The sequence below is a fragment of the Aplysia californica genome, unplaced genomic scaffold, assembly GCF_000002075.1.
Source record: "Aplysia californica isolate F4 #8 unplaced genomic scaffold, AplCal3.0 scaffold00068, whole genome shotgun sequence".
Lineage (NCBI taxonomy): Eukaryota > Metazoa > Mollusca > Gastropoda > Aplysiida > Aplysiidae > Aplysia > Aplysia californica.
The window spans coordinates 401,014-402,264 of NW_004797338.1; the positions used below are offsets into that span (position 1 = coordinate 401,014).

A 1,251-nucleotide genomic window follows, 5' to 3' on the forward strand; every position below is an offset into this window, starting at 1 on the left:
TTGTGTGTGTGTGTGTGTGTGTGTGTGTGTGTGTGTGTGTGTGTGTGTGTGTGTGTGTGTGACAGCAGGAATTGTCCCTGAGTAAACGCGTGTGCGTCCGAGCACGCCAGCGTGTCTTAGCATCTTCGTGAGTGTGTTTCTGCGTGAGTGTGTTTGTGTGAGAGTGTGCTTGTGAGTGAACGTAAGTGTTCGAACGTTTGCTTGTGCGTGAGTGTTTGCGCGTGAGTGAGTTTGTTCGTCAGAGAGTTTGTGCATGAGTATGTTTGTGCGTGAGCAACCAGAAGTACCAGCACGTTCCGCGGGGCAGCAAGTAAGTACGTACCCAGTGGGAATGTAACTCCGGCTTTTGCCAGTTTTTCTTTGTTCTCGTCAATGTTGGTGGTATTGAGCTCGACAAACGTAGGAATCATACACCGGCGGTCTGTGGGGAAACAAAACAGAACATCAACATACCGGTTACAACGTTTAGTGTACAGCGTGCTCACACATAACACATTACATGTTCATGACACGCACCCACGCACGTACGCACACGCACAAACACACGTGCGCGCGCGCACATACACACACACACACACACACACACACACACACACACACACATATGATATCGCACACAATCCATGACTGATGAACAGTGGGGACTTTCATGACAAGTTCTGAAGAAAAAAATCGTGCTGTCTGTCTGTCTGTCTGTCTGTATGTCTGTCTGTCTGCCTGCCTGTCGAATGAATGATGACAGGTGAGCAGGATCTTCAGAACTGGGCATGTGACGAAGCCAGCACAATGTGACCTGTGACTAAACTGAGATATGCGAAACCGGACTGTCCATGTATAATGTTACACACACACACACACTCTAGACTCGTGGTCGTAAATTATTTCTAATTGTATAAATATTTTCAAACTAGTTGTTTTTACGCCCCCATCGACGCACTTTAGAAGATCAATTAGGTGGCGGGTTTCTGACCCAGCCTGTCAGAGTCAACCCGGATGAGAGTGAGGGGAACATTTCCCAGCGGAAGGACCCAAATACTCGATAAAAATTTCCTCCCCACCCGGAAATTGAACTCTGGTCTCCAGCATGCGACGCAAAGTGCACAAACGCTACACCACATACACCGATATACAAATGTAAATATCAATAAGCTCTGAAGTCTCCAGTCGTCACTAAATAGGTCATGCTGTCGCTGCAATAATAAACGAGTTGACCGGTTGCTCTCTCTCTCTCTCTCTCTCTCTCTCTCTCTC

The 1,251-nt window shown here is 47.5% G+C and overlaps 1 protein-coding gene across 1 annotated transcript in view; it reads right to left on the minus strand.

Annotated features, from left to right (window-relative positions):
• LOC101846200 (inositol-tetrakisphosphate 1-kinase) overlaps positions 1-1,251 on the minus strand; it is a gene marked incomplete in the record, with an annotated part of 72,073 nt that overhangs the window by 15,740 nt on the left and 55,082 nt on the right. Inside the window, 1 exon segment of the mRNA XM_035968573.1 lies at positions 323-421. Coding sequence (XP_035824466.1) covers positions 323-421 — 99 coding nt within the window.